At 48.0% G+C, this 20,998-nt stretch overlaps 1 protein-coding gene across 1 annotated transcript in view; it reads left to right on the top strand.

Moving 5' to 3' along the window:
* The window catches only part of LOC135523627 (BAH and coiled-coil domain-containing protein 1-like), a 61,316-nt gene that overhangs the window by 25,996 nt on the left and 14,322 nt on the right, over positions 1 to 20,998 (top strand). Inside the window, 11 exon segments of the mRNA XM_064950429.1 lie at positions 12 to 1,907; positions 1,910 to 2,206; positions 2,432 to 2,722; positions 2,888 to 3,037; positions 4,157 to 4,350; positions 7,664 to 8,003; positions 9,075 to 10,001; positions 12,643 to 12,809; positions 14,698 to 14,939; positions 20,400 to 20,635; positions 20,766 to 20,948. Of these exon segments, the coding sequence (XP_064806501.1) occupies positions 12 to 1,907; positions 1,910 to 2,206; positions 2,432 to 2,722; positions 2,888 to 3,037; positions 4,157 to 4,350; positions 7,664 to 8,003; positions 9,075 to 10,001; positions 12,643 to 12,809; positions 14,698 to 14,939; positions 20,400 to 20,635; positions 20,766 to 20,948 (4,923 nt within the window).

The raw sequence follows: 20,998 nt of genomic DNA on the forward strand, positions 1-20,998 counted from the left end.
TCTCTTTTCAGATCATTTCTATCTGAGAAGTCTGCCGTCCCAGCCCCCTCTTCTCTCAACCAATCACAGCCTTCCGCCACTGTCTAGGACCGCCCCTGGACATCCTCTGGGGTCCTGCAGCAGGGAAACAGACTCTGGGGAAGGAGGAGGAGGGGGAGGGGGATCCCAAAAGAGCTCCAAAGAACCGGGGATGGTGGAAAAGAGTGTGTCGAGAGAGAGATCCAGCAGCAAAGAGAGGCCCCAGGAGAGCAAAGAGCGACATCATCATCACCACCATCAACATCAGCCTCATGCACTTTCTCACCCCCACTTCCTCCCCAATCACATTGGTGAGGAGGACCACAGACACAAAACCCCCAACCTGCCCACGGAATACAGGGACGACTCCGCAAAGCATGGAAACGACCCCTTAAACCAGGGTGCCAAACACATGACCAACTGTGCACAACTAAGTAAACTATCCAATGGAGACTCTGGGTCCAAGGCCGCATCCCTGAACAGCTGTGGGGGTGGAGGTGAAGGGGGTAACAGACCCCAGGGGAGTGGCAGTGGGGGGGCGAGACGATGCTCCAAGGAAGGGGGCGTGAGCGGGGAAATGAGGATAAGTGAAACTGTCCCCTCCTCCTCGTCAGACTGTCTGCGTCGAGCAGCCATGATGGGACCCCACAACCCCCATGCCATGGCTTCCTACTCCATGCCCCCTCCCCCTCCTCCACCACTACATATGGGGCCTGCTGTGGGAGGGGGCTGGCTGCACCATCCTCACCATCCCCATCACCCCCACCCAGAGTTCTACTGCCCCCCTCCCCCTGCCCCCCTTACCCTCACCCCCCCTAAAGACAGAGGATCAGGGAGGGAGGCGAAAGGCTCTGGCCCTACGTACGTTCCCTCGGTCGGGCCTTTTGGGGACATGGGGTCCCCTGACTGCCGTGGTGCTGGAGGAGGAGTGGGTGGAAGCGGAGCTAAGGATGTAAAAGGGGCAGAGAAGAGCGGAGGAGGAGGAAGAGGTGGAGGGTCTAGTGAAAGTCTTCATTCTCTTCTTAATCCTCATCATCCTCAGTCTAGTAACTGCCAGAGGAAGCCGTCGTCCCAGCAGCCCCAGCCCCATCAACAGCAACTGGGCTACGGCAAGGCTGACAAGCCTCCAGACTGGAACCAGAACCACAAATACAACCAACACCACCACAGCCAGAACAACCAGCCCAAATCCCAGCCTCAGCCTCAGCCCCATACCTCTAACACCCAGTCCCACCACCCTAACCCCAAGCCCGGGCCTCGCTCGTGCAGCCTAGAGGCCTCTTCTTCCAGGGGAGACTTGGAGGTCCTAGAGGTCTACCGGCCCTCCCTGCCTCTTGAAGCCCAGAGCGCTTACCCCGGGGTTGGGCACCATGCCACCAAGACTGGGCCCTACGCCAGCACCCCGCCTTTCCGGGACTGTTCACACTCAGCTCCTCCTGAGGGAAAGGGTGGGTCAGGGGGGAGAGCCCAAAGAGTGGGGCAGAAGGTTGCTAGGATAAAGCACCAGCAGCACAGTAGTCATGGCAGCGGGTCGGGTTCTGATGGATCAGGGACTGAAAGGGGGAGAGAGGGGGTTAGGCAGAGTCAGAATCAGAATGGTGAGGGTGGTGTTGTCATGGGGTACGGGGTTCAAACGCCCCCCACACTGCACCCTTGGGGGGTACTGAGAGGTCCTCAAGAGGACGAGAGGAGGATGTCCCCCCACACAGAGTCCTACCCCGATAACAGGACTCAAAACCCCCATGACCAACAGCAGTCTATGACATCGCCTCACCCCTCTCACCCCCACTCCTCCCCCAACCCAGAGGGAGAGAGCAGCGCCATGAAGAACCTAATGAACTACAGTTCGCAGCAGCCTTTGCTGCTCTCCCAGAGGAGTCCCTTCGGGGGCTGGGCTGCCTGAAGCAAGGCGGCGAGAAGGGAGTGAAGGGGGGTAGACCCAGCGCCCCTCAGGATCCCGCCAAACAGCCCCTACCCCCTAGGAGAGGGTCCACCAGCGAGGGGGAAAGGATGGACGGAGGGGGAAGAGGGGGGAGGGAGGCGGGGGAGACACACGGGGAGGGGGAGGTGCGACAGCCCCCTGTGGGTATAGCTGTGGCGGTTGCCCGGCAGAGAGAGCCCCCCCAACGCCCGTCTGATACCCCCCCAGGACACAGCCGACAGGGCAGGGTGCTGCCCAGCATCAAAGGTGAGAGCTGGATCTATGTATCTGTATGTCTCTGTATTTATGCACGCATCTTAGCTTCAGTATTGGAATGTTTTTTTAATGTTTTTTCAACTCTTTCAACAGCTGCGTTGTGTTTAGAAATCTGGCATGACTTATTAAGAATTATGGCATTGCTAGGCTAGCTTTGTTTAAGGGTTACCAGATCTGCTTTCTAAACCCTCTCTCTCCCGCTGTGTGTGTTGCCAGGTATGTCTCGCTCTGTGTACCCGCTGGGCCGGGAGGCAGAAGAGAGGAAGAGGATGACAGAAGAGCAGCTGAGCCTTCATCACCTCGACCGAGAACTCCTCATCAGGGAAAACAAGGAGAGGGGGGAGTTTGCCAGGATCCACCCATCCAGCAGTTGCCATGGTGACTTGACCTCTCACCTTCTGGTGCCCGGAGGGGCCAGCCAATTAGGTGGAGACCCTTCTGCTCATGCCCACCACCATTGGATGCAGCGGACTGGAAGTCCCTCCCTCTGGATGGGCCATTCATATGGTGAGCTGAGCATTCTTGTTTTCCTCAATACAGTTTCCCCACAGACCATGACAAACACTCGTATTGTTGTGCAACTGTCTTTACACATGGATCAGGAAGTGTGGAAAAAACATGTTGAAACAAACTCAAAGTTCATGTTCTAATTTTGTGTTTTCTCTCTCTCAGGTCTGAGCCATGCTGCTCTGCACCAGAGTATGGGCCCAGGGTTCGGCCCTGGCCTGCCCAGCCCACTGCAGCCTGTCCTGCCTCTGTCCCAGGATCCCTCTAGCTCCCTGGTGGTCCTGCCCTCTGAGCCTGGAGCACACCACCACCTGGGTAAGACACACAAACACACACACACACACACACACACACACACACACACCCACACACACCCACACACACACACACACACACACACACACACACACACACACACACACACACACACACACACACACACACACACACACACACACACACACACACACACACACACACACACACACACACACACACACACACAGACACACACACCCAGCCAGTTAGCCGGCGCTGAAGATGAACCTCCATTAGAATGGCTTGCATAATGCTTTACACTCAGAGAGGAGACATTAGAATATCTGCTCCCATTAACAGAGCCATAAAACACAGAGTCTCTGACAGAGGGACTTAGCCAACCATTTTACTATGATTAGCTAATGATACTAAAATTCAGGGAGAGAGATGGCACCGCTTCTCATGGTTCTGCCACAGAGAGAGAGATGCAGTGTGTGGGATGAGTGTGTGTTGGTGTGTTCCCATGTGGTGGAGTTTGGTGGTGTGTGTGTGTGGTGTGTTGGAGTCAGATGTTTGTGTTGTGTGCGTGTGTGTGTGGTGCATGTGTGTGTGTGTGTGTGTGTGTTACTGCTCTTTTGCAAACAGGCTGTGAAATGTAATTATCTGCCTGCTCCCTTGCCTCGCTCCTTAGGAGTTCCTACAGAGAGGGGAAGTGCATCCACTGAACCCTTCCCCAGGGAAACATAAGCCCACTCAGGCTAATCTCACAGAACAAAGGTTCCCAGCGACGGCAGTGGCAGCCACGAAGGGGTGGGGCATATGGGAATGTATGTCTTGCCATGCACATAAAGACACCACCATGAGAAATTGAGAGATAAAGAGAAAGAGAGAGGGAGAGAGTGATGTCTGAGGCCACACTGATAGAAATAACACAGCTGCTTCCACACACCCTTACTCTCTCTCTTGCTCTCACTCACACACACACACACACAGTCTCTTACTTGCGCTCTTTCTCTCACACACTCAGTCCCTTTCTGAAAGTAAAATTCAATCACGCTTTATCGATTTGAACAGAACAGACCGAAAATACCACTATCAATACCACTATCTCTCTCTCTCTCTCTCTCTCTCTCTCTCTCTCTCTCTCTCTCTCTCTCTCTCTCTCTCTCTCTTTAGATGTGATGGACCAGTCAGCTCTGTGGCCCTCGGTTTACGGAGCCCGAGGTCCCTCCCCCCACATGCAGCATCACTCTGTTTACTCCCGTTCGCCATTCCTACGGCAACAGGAGCTCTACGCCCTGCAGCATCAGCACCACCAGCAACAACACAGGGCCATGGAGCACCTGCATCGGCAACACACACTCTCACAGGTAAACACACCCGCGATTCACAGGTAACACACACTCTCACAGGTAAACACACCCGCGATTCACAGGTAACACACACTCTCACAGGTAAACACACCCGCGATTCACAGGTAACACACACTCTCACAGGTAAACACACCCGCGATTCACAGGTAACACACACTCTCACAGGTAAACACACCCGCGATTCACACAGGTAACACACACTCTCACAGGTAAACACACCCGCGATTCACAGGTAACACACACTCTCACAGGTAAACACACCCGCGATTCACAGGTAACACACACTCTCACAGGTAAACACACCCGCGATTCACAGGTAACACACACTCTCACAGGTAAACACACCCGCGATTCACAGGTAACACACACTCTCAGCACTCGTGTGTAACTTTTCATGGAGAGAAAACTCTTTAACACAGTGACTTTTGCTCTCATTTACGTTAGCCAAATTGGCTTTTTACACTGCAGTTTCCCCCTTGACCATGATCAACACTTGTATTGTTTAACAGTATGCACACATATATTAGGAAACAACGTGTTGAAACAAACCCAGAGTTCATACTTTCACCATTTTCAGCATATTCAGTTGTAGACTGTTGATTCTCAACCACAAGAGCCAGAGATGTTTCAACACAGAGAAAGGGGAAAACAGGCCATTTTTAAAGAGAAAGCATTTTGCCAAGAGACAAAGGATCCTAGCAGACTGCCAGTGACCTTTGGCTGGCTGAAAATGTCTGTACTAGCTTGTGGCATTCACCCAATAAACCCCATTGTGTTCCTAACATGATGGTCTGTAGTGATGCACGGGCTGACTCACAACCCGCAATCCACGTGGGTCATGAGATATTGTGTGGATGAAGGTCGGGTGGGTGGTGGGCGGGTTGAATAAAGAGGGGAAAAAACATGAAACATGCATAAATAAAGTGCCAGTCTCATTCCAGGATTTTTCTTCATTTTTACTCATTTCTACATTGTAGAATAACAGGGAAAACATCAAAACTATGAAATAACACATATGGAATCATGTAGTAACCAAAAAAGTTTTAAACAAATCAAAATATATTTTATATTTGAGATTCTTTAATGTAGCCACCCTTTGCCCTGATGACAGCTTTGTAAACTCTTGGCATTCTCTCAACCAGATTCACGAGGTAGTCACCTGGAATGCATTTCAATTAACAGCTGTGCCTTGTTAAAAGGTCATTTGTGTAAATTCCTTCCTTCTTAATGCGTTTGAGACAATCAGTTGTGTTGTGACAAGGTATGGGTGGTGTACAGAAGGTAGCCCTATTTGGTAAACAACCAAGTCCATGTTATGGCAAGAACAGCTCAAATAAGCAAAGAGAAACGACAGTCCGTCATTACTTTAAGACATAAAGGTCAGACAATGCAGAAAGTTTCAAAAATTTCAAGTGCAGTCGCAAAAACATCAAGCACTATAATGAAACTGGCTCTTATGAGGACCGCCACAGGAAAGGAAGACCCAGAATTACCTCTGCTGCAGAGGATAAGTTCATTAGAGTTACTAGCCTCAGAAATCATAGCTCAAATAAATTCTTCACAGTGTTCAAGTAACAGACACATCTCAACATCAACTGTTCAGAGGAGACTGAGTGAATCAGGCCTTCATGGTCGAATTGCTGCTACGAAAACATTACTAAAGGACACCAATAAGAAGAATAGACTTGCTTGAGCCAAGAAACACGAGCAATGGACATTAGACCTGTGGAAATCTGTCCTTTGGACTGATGTGTCCAAATTTGAGATTTTTGGTTCCAACCGCCGTGTCTTTGTGAGATGCAGAGAAGGTGAACGATCTCTGCATGTGTGGTTCCAACCGTGAAGCACGGAGGAGGAGGTGTGATGGTGTGGGGGTGCTTTGCTGGTGACACTGTCAGTGATTTATTTAAAATGCAAGGCACACTTAATCAGCATGGCTACCACAGCATTCTGCAGCAATATGCTACCACATCTGTTTTTCAATGACCCAACACACCTCCAGGCTATGTAAGGACTATTTGACCAAGAAGGAGAGTGATGAAGTGCTGCATCAGATGACTTGGCCTCCGCAATCACCCGACCTCAACCAAATTGAGATGGTTTGGGATGAGTTGAACTGCAGAGTGAAGGAAAAGCAGCCAACAAGTGCTCAGCATATGTGGGAACTCCTTCAAGACTGTTGGTAAACTATTCCAGGTGAAGCTGGTTGAGAGAATGCCAAGAGTGTGCAAAGCAGTCAACAAGGCAAAGGGAGGCTACTTTGAAGAATCTAAAATCAAAAATATATTTAATTTTGTTTAAAAAAAATGCTGGTTACTACATGATTCCATATGTGTTATTTCACAGTTTTGATGTATTCACAATTATTATACAGTATAGAAAATAGAAAACATAAAGAAAAATGAGTAGGTGTGTCCAAACTTTTGACTGGTATTGTATATAATTCTTGTTCATTGAGGTTCTTCTTTGATTATTTGTATCTTGTGTTGGTACGTAGCCCAAGCCCAAACTATAGAGCCTAGCTATAGTGCTCCAAATACACGCATATTGCCAAAAATCTTTTGGGAACGTGGGCAGAAAAAGTTAACATTGATCCACTGAGGCAAAAAGTACAATGTCAGAGTTTAATTCAATAAGAGGAAAGCTGCGAAATGGAGAGTTGAAAATAAATAGAAGGAGGGCCAGAACACTATTCTAATGTTTGGGAAATATTTGGTGAAGTGGCAAAAGAGGATGATAGCAGTGCCGGCTATGTCATGCGTGATGATTGTGAGGCATGCAAATTCAAATTCAAAGTCACAAGACCGGACTGTAGGGAACTGTAGGCGACTGTTCAGATGGGTTAAATGGATGGAATAATAGCCTAACTGAAATCTGGACACTGACTGTAGGTCTATAACCTTTCACATAACCTAATATAATATAAACTCTTGCAGAATAATTATAAAACAAATGTGAATTTTTACTCTGGAACAGGAGTTTTTTGAAGGGTTATTGCATTTTCTCCCCGGCCCCTAAATGTCTTTGCTGCATGAGGGAAGCAGAGATGAAAGAGGAAAGACAAAACATACTTTACCGATGTCAACTAGATTGAATCATTCATTCAATCAATTTATTACATTACTCTGGTACGCAAGGTTTTTTTTGTCTTTTAGGGCAGTGTTTCCCAAACTGGGTCCTGGGGTTTCCCCTGGGTGCACGCGTTGGTTTTTGCCGTAGCACTACTCAGCTGATACATATAATCAAAACTTGATGAATACAGTATGTGACTATTCTTTAAGGCTCTCCTTTCCCCCCCACCTCCCTACAGAGGAAGGCAGAGGACACCACTATCACCATTGACGACCCTCCTCTCCACGACACTTCGAGAACCTCCCGTGCTGCTAAGCCCTTCTCCCATAACCCTCCCTCCAAGACCGCCCCTCCCTCCCAGGGGGTGTGTCCCAGCAGTCGCCAAGCACCCTGCTGCAACTCCCCTTCCAGGAGAACACACCCTCAGAACCGTTTAAATCCCGCCCCCAGCCCTGTGGCTGCGGCCCCTAGATCCCCAGCTCTAAGCCCCGCCCCCTCACACCTGTTGAAAGGAGCGGAGAGAGGGGAAAGAGGAGAGGGGCAGCCGCCTCAGGATTACCCACAATCTTTAGAGCCAGGTGAGTTTGGATTGATGGACTGATGTCTGAGCTGTATGTTTCCTGGTGCACTCTGACCCTGTCACACGCAAGTAGCCTGCAAACTTTATCCCCACTCTCCCCCATTCTTCATTCTACTCACAAATATGCACCACACTGTGACAAACACTTGAGCTTTAGTCTCTGGCACGTTCTCTTGTACTGTGTCTTTATTTCTGATATAGTATTCATCAACACCAACTAATAAACCGAGAGACACATAGCAGTCTTATCCCTGATTCCCTCTGCTCTGTGGAGGAGAGAGGAGAAACACTAGAACATTTCATCAGTTCCCAAGGTTAGAGTCTGTACCAGCCTCCATTTACTACTGAGATTGAGGAGGAGGAGGGAGGGAGAGGGAAATAGGAGGAGATAGAGCGAGAATGTGTGTGAGAGAGAAAGCGAGAGGAGTAGAGGGAGAAATAAACATTTATATAGAATTGGTGAAAGAAGGATATGGAAAAAAGAAGGAGAACAGATAGTAGCAGAGACGTTGAGAGATGAAGATGCTGCAGGAAAGATAAGAATCCTTGGTCTGTGAAGCCTGTTATTCTTTGATTCTGCGAAGAACGTTTGAAGCAAGGATGGACCCTAGTCTGTGTCTTTGAGTGCGTGTGTGTGCGTGTTTGTGCATGTGTGTGTTGAATGTGTGTGTGTACTCTATATGAGCGAGGTCAGAAACATTTCTGATAGCCCCTCCTTATCCTTCAGAGGTCCTTGAAAGACAGCAGGCGGAAGGATATGCATTCATCTGGAGGCGTTGTCAGGGGGCGGAGGGATACCATCAATAACAGAGTTGTGGGGTGACAGGGTCGGCACTGCAATCCCAGCCAGGCAGCAGGGTGTCATCAATATCCCCTACACATACACATGGACATATAGCCTAGATGCACAAACTGCTGCTGCTGGGATGCCCTATTTCTTACTGCCTATAGACGACACTTGCTGTATCAATGCTTCCTCAACTAAAGCTCTGTTGCCTTATTGATTGAATGATTGATTGATTATTAGTCACTCTTGACTAAAGGAGTTTCTTTTTTTTCTGTCTCCCAGATCTTCCACCGGGTTACACCTATCCAGAAATCACCATGGGTTACAAGGCTGGTCCTTCCCCAGAGGAGGCCCGATTGGCTGAACATGCTGATCTGGAGGTGGAGCCAGCTGAGCCCTGCCCTAAGCCCTGTCCACACACCGTGAGGATTGTGGAGGAGGAGGAGGCAAAACCAGAGAAGAAGGAGAATGGGTGTAAAGTTGTAGAATCTAGTGGAGTTGTAGAAAGGGAACGAGAAGGAGTAGAGGTGGAGGGCCAATCAGTATCTGAGCCCCCACTATTTGGCAGTGGAGTGAAGACTCTTGAAATGGCGTCGTTTCCTGCCCAAGTTTCAACCTCAGCCACATCCCCAGCCACACTTCCAGCTCCATCTCTAGCCCCAGTCTCTGCTTCTGAGGATGCCCAGAAAGGAGAGGTCTCTGTGGGCAGCCTGGTCCAGCCAGCTGGCTTGAAGGACCCACAACCAGCACAAGCAAAGAAAGATGAGAAGGAGGAAAGTTCAGCAGAATTGAAAAATAACCACCTACCAGATTGTACTGTTTCCCTGCCCCTTGAGCTAACTGGACATGGGGAGAAGGAGGAGAGAGAGAAGGGTGATGATGTGGAGGAGAAAGAGAAGGAAAAGGAGAAGGAGGAAGTTAGGATGAGTACGAGTGAAGCCTCTGTAGAGATACTAAGCAGCCCACGGCCCTCTCCTGCCCCAACCTCAGCCTCCACCCTCAGTGATGATCCCTGCATCTGGAGTCTGGAGCTTCTTATTGCCGCAGCGTTGTGTGCCACCCGGGATGCCTGCTACCCCCCTGTGCCCCTCTCCAATACACTCCTGCCCGCCCCGTGCCCACTCCCACACCGAGGCATGGAGATCCTGGGAGAGTTGGCTGAGCTGGGGATACTGCAGAGGAACAGGGAGAAGGAGAGAGAGACAGGAAGTGAGTGGATAGAGAATGTGTGAAAGCACACACACACACACACACACACACACACAGACAGACAGACAGACAGACAGACGAGCAAAGAGAGAAACAGAGATGGGAGAACTGAGTGTGGAACCCAGATGTGCATGCCACACACACACACACACACACACACACACACACACACACACACACACACACACACACACACACACACACACACACACACACACACACACACACACACACACACACGCACATACAACGTCCCCACTGACTGTCCAGCTTCCTTCCTCTGTTCTCTTAGAGCCTCTGTTCAAGTCCAAAGATCAAATGTTTCCCTGGGGGAGGAGATGTGGTGGTGAGGGAGAGGGGTTTGGAGTGGTAGGGAGCAAAAGGAGGGAGTAGGAGAGGGGAAAGGGATGGATAGGAGAAAGAAAGAAACACAATACAAAAGTGTAAGTGTCTCATCCCTCCCTCCCTCCCTCCCTCCCTCCCTCCCTCCCTCCCTCCCTCCCTCCCTCCCTCCCTCCCTCCCTCCCTCCCTCCCTCCCTCCCTCCCTCCCTCCCTCCCTCCCTCCCTCCCTCAGGCTCTGGAGTGTGGCTTGGCTAATTAGAAGCTCTTGTTTAAAACACTTCTTCTTTAAACCGTTCCTCTTTTCCCTCTGAGAGAACGTGTTTTTATTTACGCGTGCGTGCGTGTTTGTGTGTGTGTGTGTGTAAGCTGTTAAGTAATCCCAGATGAATCCCTGTTACACTCCATCAGCATCTGTGTTTCTCTTCACCACACTGGCTGCGCTTTTCTCCGTTTGCCGTCCCCCACCCTTTTTCATTTATAAAAAGCGATGTAATCTTCTGTGTAAATCCTTCCTTAGCAAGCCCTGATGACAGAATTAATAAGTGCAAAAAATTATACTGCGCAGCACAGCTGTGTGTGTGTGTGATTTCATGTGCGTATCTGTGTGTGTTTACACCTGCTTGTGTGTGAGTGGCCTGCGGGCGGAAGGCACTGCATCTCAGTACTAGAGGCGTCACTACAGGCCCTGGTTCGATTCCAGGCTATATCACAACCGGCCGTGATTGGGAGTCCCACAGGGCAGCGCACAATTGGCCGAGTGTTATCCGGATTAGGGTTTAGCCGGGTTAGGCCATCATTGTAAATAAGAATTTGTTCTTAACTGATTTGCCTAGTTAAATAAATGTTAAATAAAATAAAATAATAAAAATCGACCTAAGTGCAAAACATTACAAGGCACAGTCTGTATACGTGTGTGCCGTGTGTGTTTACACCTGCCTGTGTGTGTGTGTGTGTGTGTGGCGGGCAGGCGGAAGGCATCTATCTGTGGCTGCCGCCCTTGGGGAGGCTAAACTAGGCCTGTTGATGTCAGCGGCTCTGGTAACCAGAGCCTCTCATTGGCCCAGAGGTCTGACAGACGAGACTTCACTCCAGGACAGGAGAGATACATCCCTCTACTCCTCCCTCCTATCCCTCACTCGCTTTCGTTCTCTGACTCTTACACCCTTCCTCTCAAGCTCTCTCTCTCTCTCTCTCTCTCTCTCTCTCTCTCCCTCTCTCTCTCTCCCTCTCTCTCTCTTTGAGGGGAATGGTTCATTCATTTATATATTTATTAATTTGCTCATTCTTTCATTCACACTCTTTCTTTCCATCCATCCCTTCCTTTCTATTATTTCTCCCTGCCTTCCTCACTTTTAATATATTCCGTGTACCCTGCCTGTTCTATGGTTTAAGCTCAGGTACACACACACAGGTTTTTAATATTGTCAGTGAATAGCCGTTCAGCTCCAGTGGTCCAGCTCTGGGTCTGTAGTAAAACCAGACACTGCTTCCTTTTGGCCTAGCAGACCGATCCCTTTCTTACTCTTTCTCCTCTATCGCAATCTCTCTTCGTCGTCTAGCCTCTCACTCACCTTCCCTCCCTCTACTCCTTCTTTCTTTTGCAATGCCACCCTCTCTTCCCCTCTTACTCTCTCTCTCGATCTCTCGCTCCCTCTCCATCTTCCCCTTCTCTCTCGTTCTCCTTCTCAGAAGACTTCAGTCCCCTTTCTTGCCCTCCTCCTCTCTCCTCCTGTAGTGTAAATTGGATTGTGTCCATGTCAGTAATGAGGAGATGTAGGAGAATAAATAGATATCTCAATAAACACCTTGCCTCTTATTGCTTCTCCTCTGCCTCGTCCTCTCTTCACCCCCTCCTTACCTCCCTCCCTTTGTCTTTATCATCCTCTCTCTCCTTCATCTCTCTCTTCTTTTCTCTTGCACACAGCAATATGACTGTGTCTGTGCAGCTCAGCCTGTGTGTGTGTGTGTGTCTGGGGTGGCTCGTCCCTCATGAATATTCTAGTTGATCTGCAGGCGGTGACAATGACAGAGTTAATGACAGTGATAGATGGAGAGACAGCACTCCTTTAGCGCTCTCCCTCCTTCTTTCTCTCCGTCCGTCTACCTCAGCCGATGAGTGAGTGTGTGGTCCTGCGTGCATGGGTGTGGGTGTGGGTGTGACGGCTATAAGTTAGCTTGTAAATCACTTGTTTAGGGGGCGGCAATAGGACAAATCATGTCATATTATTTTCACACCACTTTAAAAAAATATATTTTCACACCAGAAAGAAGTAACGTTTTTCCTCTCTCTTTTTTTAGGTGAGGATGTTTTGACCTTTGACCTGCGTAGCCTGGCGACCTTGGCTGCGGCCCGCAGTCTGGAGCTGGGGGGAGGAGCTACAGGGACGGGGGAGGGGCAGCAGTGTACCGTCAGAAGGACCCTCAACCTGCGACGGAAATGCAGCTGGATACCTCGCCACGAGCCGGTATGTGTGTATGCCAAAACATACATAGAACTGTATACACTCACATAGAACTACACACACACACTTATACTTATAATGCACATGTACAGTATCTATATTCAGTGGGGGAAAAAAGTATTTAGTCAGCCACCAATTGTGCAAGTTCTCCCACTTAAAAAGATGAGAGAGGCCTGTAATTTTCATCACAGGTACACTTCAACTATGCCAGACAAAATGAGGAAAAAAATCCAGAAAATATCATTGTAGGATTTTTTATGAATTTATTTGCAAATTATGGTGGAAAAGAAGTATTTGTTCACCTACAAACAAGCCAGATTTCTGGCTCTCACAGACCTGTAACTTCTTCTTTAAGAGGCTCCTCTGTCCACCACTCGTTAGCTGAATTAATGACACCTGTTTGAACTTGTTATCAGTATAAAAGACACCTGTCCACAACCTCAAACAGTCACACTCCAAACTCTACTATGGCCAAGACCAAAGAGCTGTCAAAGGACACCAGAAACAAATTGTAGACCTGCACCAGGCCAATCTGCAATAGGTAAGCAGCTTGGATTGAAGAAATCAACTGTGGGAGCAATTATTAAGAAATGGAAGACATACAAGACCACTGATAATAAAGTTTGCTAGAGAGCATTTGGATGATCCAGAAGAAGATTGGGAGAATATCATATGGTCAGATGAAACCAAAATAGAACTTTTTGGTAAAACCTCAACTCGTTGTGTTTGGAGGACAAAGAATGCTGAGTTGCATCCAAAGAACACCATACCCACTGTGAAGCATGGGGGTGGAAACATCATGCTTTGGGGCTGTTTTTCTGCAAAGGGACCAGGACGACTGATCCGTGTAAAGGAAAGAATGAATGGGGCCATGTATCGTGAGATTTTGAGTGAAAACCTCCTTCCACCAGCAATGGCATTGAAGATGAAATGTGGCTGGGTCTTTCAGCATGACAATGATCCCAAACACACCGCCCGGGCAACGAAGGAGTGGCTTCGTAAGAAGCATTTCAAGGTCCTGGAGTGGCCTAGCCAGTCTCCAGATCTCAACCCCATAGAAAATCTTTGGAGGGAGTTGAAAGTCTGTGTTGCCCAGCAACAGCCTCAAAACATCAATGCTCTAGAGGAGATCTGCATGGAGGAATGGGCCAAAATACCAGCAACAGTGTGTGAAAACCTTGTGAAGACTTACAGAAAACGTTTGACCTCTGTCATTGCCAACAAAGGGTATATAAAGTATTGAGATAAACTTTTGTTATTGACCAAATACTTATTTTCCATCATAATTTGCAAATAAATGAATTACAAATCCTACAATGTGATTTTCTGGATTTTTTTTCCTCATTTTGTTTGTCATAGTTGAAGTATACCTATGATGAAAATTACAGGCCTCTCTTATCTTTTTAAGTGAGAGAACTTGCACAATTGGTGGCTGACTAAATACCTTTTTGCCCCCCTGTACATACACACAAGCTACATTTTATGCGTTACAATACCAACAAGCTCACTGCAGAATGAGACGTTTTTTCACGTTTCTCCAAACGTCAAATTTTGAAGTTGCAAACATGAGTGCTTATCACTGGGATTGAACACGCGACCGCCGGAGCTCGCAGATTACACCCATCCGCCACCCCTGTCCACAAACCCCAGCAAAACCCATGCCTACTTGATTGTAATAGCATTCATCATTGCCCCTAGTGGCGACGTCCTGTATTTAGGCACATGAGCTATATTTCTGCCCTTAGTGAATTGTTTTGACGTTGGCTCCCAACGTCCTGGGGACCTGCAAAAACGTCATATTTCAACTTGAATCTGGAGTGATCTCTCTGAACGACACACAGTACAGTCCATTTACAGTCTACTATATATTTAATGTCTGTTTGTATTGCAGGTGTGTCCAGTGAAGGCTGCCATGGAGACGATGGATGAGGCGGAGCTAGCGATGCGAGTGCAGCTAGCGGAGATCCAGAGACGTTACAAAGAGAAACAGAGAGAGTTAGCCAAGCTGCAGAGAAAACATGACCACCAGAAAGCAGAGACCTCTCACAGCCCTGTTCGCAGACGACCTGGTCGCCCCCGGAAACGCAAGTCTACCCCGGGTCCCAGCGCCTCAGATGGCCCCAAGAGACTCAGGTGAGTGTCTCCGCAGGGGTTCTTCTATCCAGATACGCTACATGACCAAAAGTATGTGGACACCTCCTCTTCTAAAATCATGGGCATTAATATTCAGTTGGTCTCCCTTTTGCTGCTATAACAGCCTCCACTCTTCTGGGAAGGCTTTCCACTAGACATTAGAATATTGCTGCAGGAACGTGCTTCCATTCAGCCATGAGCATTAGTGAGGTCGGGCACCGATGTTGGGCGATTAGGCCTGGCTCACAGTCAGTGTTCCAATTCATTCAGTAGGTGTTCTATGGGGTTGAAGTCAGGGCTCTGTGCAGGCCAGTCAAGTTCATCCACACCTTTCTTGACAAACCATTTCTGTATGGACCTGGCTTTGTGCACAGGGGCATTGTCATGCTGAAACAGGAAAAGGCCTTCCCCAAACTGTTGCCACAAAGTTGCAAGCACAAAATCATCTAGAATGTCATTGTATGCTGTAGCATTAAGCTTTCCCTTCACTGGAACCAAGATAAACAGCCCCAGACCATTACTCCTCCTCCACAAAACGTTTAAGTTGGCACTATGCATTCGGGAAGGTAGCGTTCTCCTGGCATCCGCCAAACCCAGATTCATCCATCGGACTGCCAGATGGTGAAGTTTGATTCATCACTCCAGATAACGTGTTTCCACTGCTCCAGAGTCCAATGGCGGTGAGCTTTACACCGCTCCAGCCGACTCTTGGCATTGCGCATGGTGATCTTAGCCTTGTGTGTGGCTGGTCGGTCATGAAAACCCATTTCATGAAGCTCCAGACGAACAGTTATTGTGCTGACGTTGCTTCAAGAGGCAGTTTGAAACTCAGTAGTGAGTGTTGCAACCGAGGACAGATGATTTTTGTGTGCTACACGCTTCAGCATTCGGCCGTCCCGTTCTGTGAGTTTGTGTGGCCTACCACTTCGCGGCTGAGCCGTTGTTGCTCCTAGACTTTTCCACTTCACAATAACAGCACATACAATTGACAGAGGCAGCTCAAGCAGGACAGAAATTTGATGAACTGTCTTGGAAAGGTGTCATCCTATGATGGTGCCACGTTGAAAGTCACTGAGCTCTTCAGTCAGACCATTATACTGCCAATGTTTGTCTCGGGAGATTGCATGGCAGTGTGCTCAATTTTATATGCCTGTCAGCAACGGGTGTGGCTGGAATAGCCGAATCCACTAATTTGAAGGGGTGTCCACAAACCTTTGCATATATATTGTATATTTACTGTACTTATATGGCTTTCAATAAAGTATTGTACCCTGAGATGAACCTTGTTGAGAATCTTTATGAGAGGAACTGCTACTGCTGAGTGGAGGAACTGCTATCTCTCTCTCTCTCTCGCTCGCACACACAAACACACACACACGTACTGAGCATGTGTGTGTGTGTGTGTGTGTGTGTGTGTGTGTGTGTGTGTGTGTGTGTGTGTGTGTGTGTGTGTGTGTGTGTGTGTGTGTGTGTGTGTGAGTGTGTGTGAACCTGGTAGTAAACCCGGTGTGGTTTCTAAATGAGAGGGGTTAATAGATTAATCAGCTCAGAGGAGAGACTCATTAATCATCATTAATCACATTTAATCATATTTATCACCACCATTGATTATGTCCTGACTCCCTCTCACCCTCAACACATATTAATATGGCTGGACAAAGTCCCCATGTAAACTTATCACAGTGATGAATGACTCACCAACCTCTTCTTCTAACACATACACTTGAGCGCGCAGGCAGGCATTCACAAAGGCATGCGCACACACACACAGGATTACAAAGCAAACCCCCTAATGCCCTACACATGCTCTATCTCTCTCTCTCTCTCACACACACACACACACACACACACACACACACACACACACACACACACACACACACACACACACACACACACACACACACACACACACACACACACACACACACACACACACACACACACACACAGTGTTAAATTCCAGTGTTAAGTCATCATATTGATGAATGTGTTTTCTGGCTGTGCTCCACCTCTGATAGTGCGTGTTCCCCTCGCTCTGATAAACTGATTAAACAAACTCAAGGTTTATCACGGTTACCACACTGATTACAACGAACTAATGAAAAATGACAAAACACACACACACACACACACACACACACACACACACACACACACACACACACACACACACACACACACACACACACACACACACACACACACATTGCATGATTTTACATACTGCACAGATAAATGCATAGACGACACACACACATATTTGTTTAATTACTGGAGCTGGCTGGTATGTGACAGGATGTATTTTTTGTCTTAATTAATGAGCTTGGTATCAATAGTTTATTCCTTCATCTCAGAGAGAGGGGGGGGGGGGTGAGAGCTGCAAGTGGTAGAAATGTCTCGACTGGTCTGTTGGTGGCAGTACTTGTTGACAGAGGTGTTGGAGTGAGGAAAGGGGGGAAGGGTGTTGTTATTGTAATTGAATACTCTGTTAGGACTGGGACGTCACGTTATGATATTATCTCGATACTTTGGTGCAATTACAATATGCCATTGTGATTCTATGTGTGATTTTATTGCGATTTGATGTTCCAAACATATTGCTCACTATATGTCTGCTGCAGAGGGATGAGAGAGAGAGAGAGATGAGAGAGAGCCACTAGTTTTGGTCAGTCATGGAAATAAAAGTGCTGAAAACAAATTGTCTCCCTATAGAGAGCAATAGTAATGGCGTCTTTTTCTAGGCACTAACTCCGCCATGGTTCGTTGGACAAAGCCTATGGGAAAATGAATGGAGTTTTTGTAGGGTTTTTGGATAAACGCCGAAAATAAGGTCGGTGGTAAACACAGGCTTAGCAGATCTCATATGTTTTATTCTATGAGATAATCTTCATCAGCTACGTCACTTTTTGAAGAATTTACGTGATCAAAACAAGCACATAAAGACAAGCACATAAAGACTTCCTAATTCATAAAGGTCAAGTTAACTGACTGATAATATCTCATAGAACAAAACGTATCAGATCTCATAAGCCTGTGTTAACCTCAGACCGTATTTTCGGTGTTTATCCCAAAACTCGATTCTTTTCTCATTCATTTTCCCATAGGAATAGCTGAACAAACAAGATGTAACTCATTTCTGATTTTTTAGAACTACAAGCTAACAAGCTATATTTAAAAAGAAGATGGAGAACAAGCGATGAAGGAAAAATACTGGAATTTTGGTGCAGGTAGAGCCAACCAGCACAAAAATAATATTGCAATATTGTCAAAACGATACGATGCGATATGTCGTCAAAAAGAATGTCCCGATATGTAACAATTTTTTTTCTCCAATCACTATTCTCTGTGGATCTACGTGACTCTACGTCAACTGACTGCCGTTGCACACTAACGCTGGGGCTTAGGGCTGACTGGAGGTCAAAAGGTCAAAGGTTGAAAGGAGTGGTAAGGGGTGATGGTGACAGACAGGTTAAGGCTGGGCCATGGAGGGTTGATGTAGGGGATGGGTATGGGGGACGTTGGAGTTTGTTAGGTGCAGTATAGGAGTTTTCAGGAAGCTGCCCACTGGCAACACACTGGTTAAATCAACATGGTTTCCAAGTAATTATAATGAAATTACGTTGAACTAACTTGGAATAGGCTTTAAATAAACGTCTGTGCCCAGTGGATGGATTCTCTGTAGATCTTAACTTCAGCAGAAAAGTTTTGTATTTGTCTGAAATGACCAACTCGACCACCCCGTATTTCTCTCAGGTTTCACATTACAAATCCTATCTTCCCCTCCTCTTTTTCCTGCTCATCCTTACCTCCACTCATTCCCTACTTTATCCTCTAAAATCTCCCTCCCTTCTCCCTTTACTCTGCTCCTTCCCCAAATCTACCTCCCTCCTCCCTCCCTCTCTTTTTCTTGATGGGAGATGCTGAGCACTGTGGGAATATAGGATTCACCTGCCTCAGACACCAGCTGCTCACAGCAGTGTGTGTGTGTGTGTGTGCTTGTGTGTGTGTGCTTGTGTGTGTGTGTGTGCACTTTGAGAGATAAAGAGAGAGAAACGGAGACAGAAAGAGAAAGAGAGAGAGGAGATGAAGAGAGAGAGAAAAGGGGTAGAGAGAAGAGTGGTGTTCAATAGAGGTTAGTGTTTATCGATCCAGCCCTGGAGCGCAGGTCAATGGACAGACTCCCCTGAGACTGCCTCGCCTCTCCCTCTCTCTCTCTCGCTTTCTCATGCTCTCGCTCTGTGTGCTCTCTTTTGTTAGCTCTCTCTCTTTTGCTCCCTCCAACTCTCCCCATCCCCCTCTCTCTCTCTCGCTCTGTTTTTCTTCAGTAGCTGTCTCGCCAGCTATATCTCCCACTTTCTTGGTGTGATTCAGCAGGGTCTCATATTCACACTCCTCTTGGATATTTCAGAGTTTACCGACAGAATGCTTTCTCTTCCAAACAGCCTCCGTACGGGAAAATAACCCCACCCCCCACCCCCCTCTGTACTCATCAAAGGCCAGAGAGAAGGAAGAGAAGGGAGAGAAGGCCAGAGAAAGAGAGAGAGAGAGAGAGAAAGAGAGAGAGAGGGAGAGAGAAAGAGAGAGAGAGGGAGAGAGATAGAGAGAGAGAGAGGAGAGGGAGAGCAGAAAGACATGACCTGTTACCTTTTCTTTGATCTTCTTTAGCCTTTCTGTTTACTTTCTGTAACCCCCCCCCCCTCTGTACTCATCAAAGGCCAGAGAGAAGGGGAAAAAGGGAGGAAGAGAGAGAGAGGGGGAGAGAGAAAGAGAGAGAGAGAGAGAGGGGGAGAGAGAGAGGGAGAGAGATAAAAAGAGAGAGAGATAAAGAGAGAGAGGAGAGGGAGATAGAGGGAGAGAGATAGAGAGAGAGAGAGAGAGAGAGAGAGAGAGAGAGAGAGAGAGAGAGGAGAGGGAGAGAGAGGAGAGAGAGAGAGAGAGAGAGATAAAGAGAGAGAGAGATAGAGAGAGAGAGGAGAGGGAGAGCAGAAAGACATGACCTGTTACCTTTTCTTTGATCTTCTTTAGCCTTTCTGTTTGCACCTGCCTTTCTGTTTACTTTCTGTAACCCCCCCATCTGTACTCATCAAAGGCCAGAGAGAAGGGGAAAAAGAGAGAGAGAGAGGGAGAGAGGGAGAGAGAAAGAGACAGAGAGAGAGAGAGAGATAGAGAGAGAGAGAGAGAGAGAGAGAGAGAGAGAGAGAGAGAGAGAGAGAGAGGGAGAGAGATGGAGAGAGAAAGAGGGAGAGAGATAGAGAGAGAGAGAGAGAGAGAGGAGAGGGAGAGAGAGGAGAGGGAGAGAGAGAGAGGAGAGGGAGAGATAGAGAGAGAGAGGAGAGGGAGAGCAGAAAGACATGACCTGTTACCTTTTCTTTGATCTTCTTTAGCCTTTCTGTTTGCACCTCCCCATCTTTCCCCCTTTTATAAAATCCTTCTCTCTCTCTTCTTCATTTGTTTTAGGGCGGAGGATGAGGAAGCAGAAGGGGATGGAGAGAAGCGGAGGAAGAGGATGACCAATCATGGCTTCCTCAAGAGGAGGAGAGGTCGTCCCAGCCTGAGCTCCAGACTAGCACGGAGGGTGACCCAGCTGAAGCAGAAGGCTGTGGCCCAGAGAGGTGCCCCAGCAGGGGGCATGCACCGCCACAGAGTGGACCCCAGACCTGGAGCCCACGCAAACTGCAGAGAGAGTGACAAAGGTAAAACACACACATGCACTCCACACATGCACACATGTATGTACACATACACACAGGCACACACACATGTAGACCTTGTAACTCATACACTCCCTGACACTAACACACCCATGTCTCCATGTCCACCCAGCAGCCAATACATCCAGTGCCCAGCAGGACTGGGCGCCCAATCAGGGGGTGAGGAGGAGGAGGAGAGGTCGGCCAAAGGTCAAACAGGGCGGACCATCGACCAGTGTCATCCGCAGAGCGGGCGAGGACTCTGTGAACCAGGAAGTGAACGAAGGGAAGAGCAATAGTGAGACCTCCGGCCAGGGTGAGTTACTTCTCAATGAGATGTCTCCCAGCTGTGTGTGTGAGTGTGTG

This window comes from Oncorhynchus masou, chromosome 31 (assembly GCF_036934945.1).
Source record: "Oncorhynchus masou masou isolate Uvic2021 chromosome 31, UVic_Omas_1.1, whole genome shotgun sequence".
In the NCBI taxonomy this organism is placed as follows: Eukaryota; Metazoa; Chordata; class Actinopteri; order Salmoniformes; family Salmonidae; genus Oncorhynchus; species Oncorhynchus masou.